General features: G+C 33.4%; 1 protein-coding gene across 2 annotated transcripts in view; it reads right to left on the bottom strand.

Moving 5' to 3' along the window:
• LOC106867327 (rap guanine nucleotide exchange factor 4) overlaps nt 1–4,201 on the bottom strand; it is a 139,472-nt gene that overhangs the window by 32,262 nt on the left and 103,009 nt on the right. For both annotated transcript variants that reach the window (XM_014912167.2, XM_052967308.1), the window contains one exon: nt 2,142–2,281. In XM_014912167.2, the coding sequence (XP_014767653.1) occupies nt 2,142–2,281 (140 nt within the window). The remainder of the gene's footprint in view (nt 1–2,141; nt 2,282–4,201) is intronic.

Raw genomic sequence — 4,201 nt, 5'->3', positions numbered from 1 at the left:
TCTGGCCCTGAAGAATCATCATCATCGTTTAACGTCCGCCTTCCATGCTAGCATGGGTTGGACGATTTGACTGAGGACTGGTGAAACCGGATGGCAACACCAGGCTATTCATATTAATTTTCTGAGGATAAAATATGTGGATGTATTGGTAAATTTAATCCAACTGAATTTAACAGAGCAGATGTAGAGAAAATTGAGTGTTGACTTTTGTCATGAAGAAAGAGAAAATATGAAATAATTCAATCAAAACACAACACACACATATGTGTGTGTATAGATGTATATCTTTATCTATCTATCCATATATATATATATATATATATATATATATATATATATATATATATATATATATATATCATCATCATCATCGTCGTTTAACGTCCGCTTTCCATGCTAGCATGAATTGGATGATTTGACTGAGGACTGGTGGACCAGATGGCTACACCAGGCTCCAATATATATATATACATGTACATACATACTTATATGTATATATATATCCATATATATATACATATATACACACACACACTATGCTTACGTGAAATCATTATAAAGACTATACAGATTAAAAAACAAGAAAAGAAATAATGAGAAAAACAATACATACATACATATAATTTTGGTTCTAGTCAGCCTCTTCCTACTCTGAGTTTTACCTGCAGGCACACAGTGTCTTCAAGCAAGCAGCAAAATCCTGTGTGGCTACAAATGAAACTCATAGTAGCAAGAGGCTAACTTAACCAAACAAAAAAAATATATTATTAATCTCTAACAGGGTATTGAGTACTTTTTTACTCTTTTTTTTTCCTGACAGTTAATAGTAAAAGTGTGTGTGTGTGTGTGTATGTATGTGTGTGTGTGTGTGTGTGTGTGTGTGTGTGTGTGTGTGTGTGTGTGTGTGTGTGTGTGTGTGTGTGTGTGTGTGTGTGTGTATCATCAACAAATGAGATCTAGAGATTCTCAATATAGAAAACACTTAGTAATGCTCAGATGATCTGAACTTACTCCTTTACCGAGGACTAAGCCTGTGGGGTAAAGAGTGGCTATAAGAGGAACCCAGATGAGCAGATATGGGGACAATAATGCAGTTTCTTGTATCTTTGTACTTTGTGTCAGTCTGCTTTGTTGATAGATGAATATCATTGTCTGAAAATTTTTAGTCTTTATATTTCTCTTGATTTTCATCTGTTATAATAAACACGAAATTCTGTCTATTGGTCTGTCCGTCTGGGACCCCTATATCTCAGTCTAGATTTGCTCTACATAGACATATACCTTTTTGGAATCAGGATGATTCTGGGATTGAAAATCTGCCCTTCATTTGGTTCTCAAACATCCGGCATTGAGATCAGGTCTGGATGAGGATTTGTTATATACTAACAGTTGAAAATTCAAATTTCAAAAGAACTCCAAAACTTGTGAACCTACAAGTTTTTCATTTAAACTGAATTTAAATACCAAAACATTTTGAATTTAAAAAATGTTTGCAATTCAGTTCATTTAAAACTAGATCCAAGTTAGAGTGAGAGGTTTTGAATTTGTGAGGTTTCAAAGTTCCGCAGAGTTTGTGAATTGAAGCGCTTGGAAGGAAATATCGAAGAACTTGAACTTTTGGCCCAATTCAGACTTTCAGCCTAATTCAGACTTTCGGCCCAAATCAGACTTCCACCGAAATAGGACTTTCAGCCAGATTGGACTTTTGGCCTGATTGAATTTCTGGTCAGATTGAAGTTTTGGTGGAGTCAGAGATTTGAATGCTGGAAGATTAGTAGCTCAGCTACTGGATCTGGAAAATGGAAGCATTCAGCAAGACAATAATGGAGATATCACTTTTCCTCTCCTTAGTTTTGGGCCACAAGCCCAATTAGCCCTCCACAGAATCTGTGTGGCTTTTAAGCTAGTGTATATGTGTGAGTGTGTTTTATTTCCAGCCCAAGCAGTTTTATTTGTTTTTTGGTATCATTATCTCTCTCCCTAATATATATATATATATATATATATATATGTATATATATATATATATATGAATCCATTATAGAGGTAATTGAATTATTAACAAACGAAAGAAAGCCTCCTCACTACCAAGTGTTAGTTGGGGACAGAGTGACAACTTTGTCATTGTGTCTTATACTTACTTTCATCAGTAGCCTTAATTGGTCCTCTCCTGAATTTACTGTCATCTATTAAATTTTCATTTGAGCCTTTCCGAGCCAGGGTTACATTAGGTGTGAGTCGTTTCTTCACTGAGTATTTTGCAGGGTCTGTACAAACGTTACTGGTGAAATAATAATAGAATGATGAGAAAGGATATATATATATGTGAGAGAAAAGGTTGAGTTCTATTTCATCCTTTACTTTGGAGGGTTCCAAAGGTCTATTTCTAAAAAAGATTCTTCATATTTCATTAGTAGCTTACTGTTTTAAGAATTTTATGAATATGAAAATGCTAGAAGTATAAGATGTGTTATGAGAATTTATAGAACATGTATCTTATAGAAACTCAACAGACTGTTAAAGATGGAGAAGAGAAGATGTTAAAAATTTGAAAAGAATTTAATCCATGCATAAGGTCGTTTCAAACAGCAATATTAATGTGTAAATAACATGGTAGAAAAATTAGAAATTAATTTAAATAAAATAAAATTAATTATATATTACTGTTCTCCTCAGTGTGAAAAAAGAATACATAAAAAAAATAATATTATTATTGTTTAGGAAGACTTGATGAAGTGAGTATCACATAACATATTTGGATATACATATTATCCTTATGAAAGATTAAGAGCATGCTAAGATTGTGTTGTTGAGTCTAGTTGTGTATGTGTTTTAGTTCATACACAATGAGACTCAACCACACTATCTTAGCATGCTCTTAATCTTTCATAAGGATAATATGTATATCCAAATATGTTATGTGATACTCACTCCATCAAGTCTTCCTAAACAATAATAATATTATTTTTTTGATGTATTCTTTTTTTGCACTGAGGAGAACAGTAATATATAATTAATTTAATTTTATTTAAATTAATTTCTAATTTTTCTATCATGTTATTTACACGTTAATATTGCTGTTTGAAACGATCTTATGCATGGATTAAATTCTTTACAAATTTCTAATATCTTCTCTTCTCCATCGTTAACAGTTTGTTGATTTTCTATAGGATACTTGTTCTATAAATTCTCATAACACACCTTATATATATACATGCATGAGTATGCATGTATATATCTTTTATCTTTTACATTTCTCAATCATAGAACTACAGTCATATTTGGGCACCACCTTGAAGGGTTTAGTCAAACAAATTGATGCCAGTACTTATTGTTGAGTCTGGTACCAATTCTATTGGTTTCTTTCACTGAGCCACTAATTTACAGGGGCATAAACAAACCAACACTCTTTGTCAAGTAATGGTGGAGGACAAATACACACACACACATGCATGGCAGAGTTTCTACACAGTTTCTGTTTATCAAATATACTTACAAGGAATTGGTCAGGCTGAGGCTATAGAAGAAGACACTTGCCCAAGGTGCCATGCAGTGGGACTGAACCTTAAACCACATGGTTTTGAAAGCAAACTTCTTAATCACTCTAACATTTATATCCTCACTTAATACATATAATCTCATTTCATTGAGTTGACTCATGTCTTGAGAGAAGCAAATTTGCAAGGAAGCCCATTTGATGGATTATAATTTATGGATATAGCATTGTCATACTCTGTATTATGCTGATTCTGCTGGAGATTTATGGTAGAGGTACATGTGTCCGTGGAATACACAGCCACTTATGAGTTGACCAACAGATCTCTTTCATGGAACAATGGAGAATCATTCATTCATACATATACAAACAAACACACAAATATATAAACATATATGTGTGTATATGTATGTATGCATGTATATGTGTGTGCATATATGTATGCATGTGTGTGTGTATATATGTGTGCATGTGTGTGTGTATATATACTCTTTACTCTTTTACTCTTTTACTTGTTTCAGTCATTTGACTGCGGCCATGCAGGAGCACCACCTTTAGTCTAGCAAATCAACCCCAGGACTTATTCTTTGTAAGCCAAGTACTTATTCTATTGACCTCTTTTGCTGAACTACTAAGTTACAGGGATGTAAATACTCCAACATCAGTTGTCAAGCGATGGTGGTAGGACAAACACAGACACACAAA

Source organism: Octopus bimaculoides, chromosome 4, assembly GCF_001194135.2.
Source record: "Octopus bimaculoides isolate UCB-OBI-ISO-001 chromosome 4, ASM119413v2, whole genome shotgun sequence".
In the NCBI taxonomy this organism is placed as follows: domain Eukaryota; kingdom Metazoa; phylum Mollusca; class Cephalopoda; order Octopoda; family Octopodidae; genus Octopus; species Octopus bimaculoides.
The sequence above is the reverse complement of the archived record's forward strand: the minus strand, read 5'-3'. Positions and strand labels throughout refer to the sequence as shown.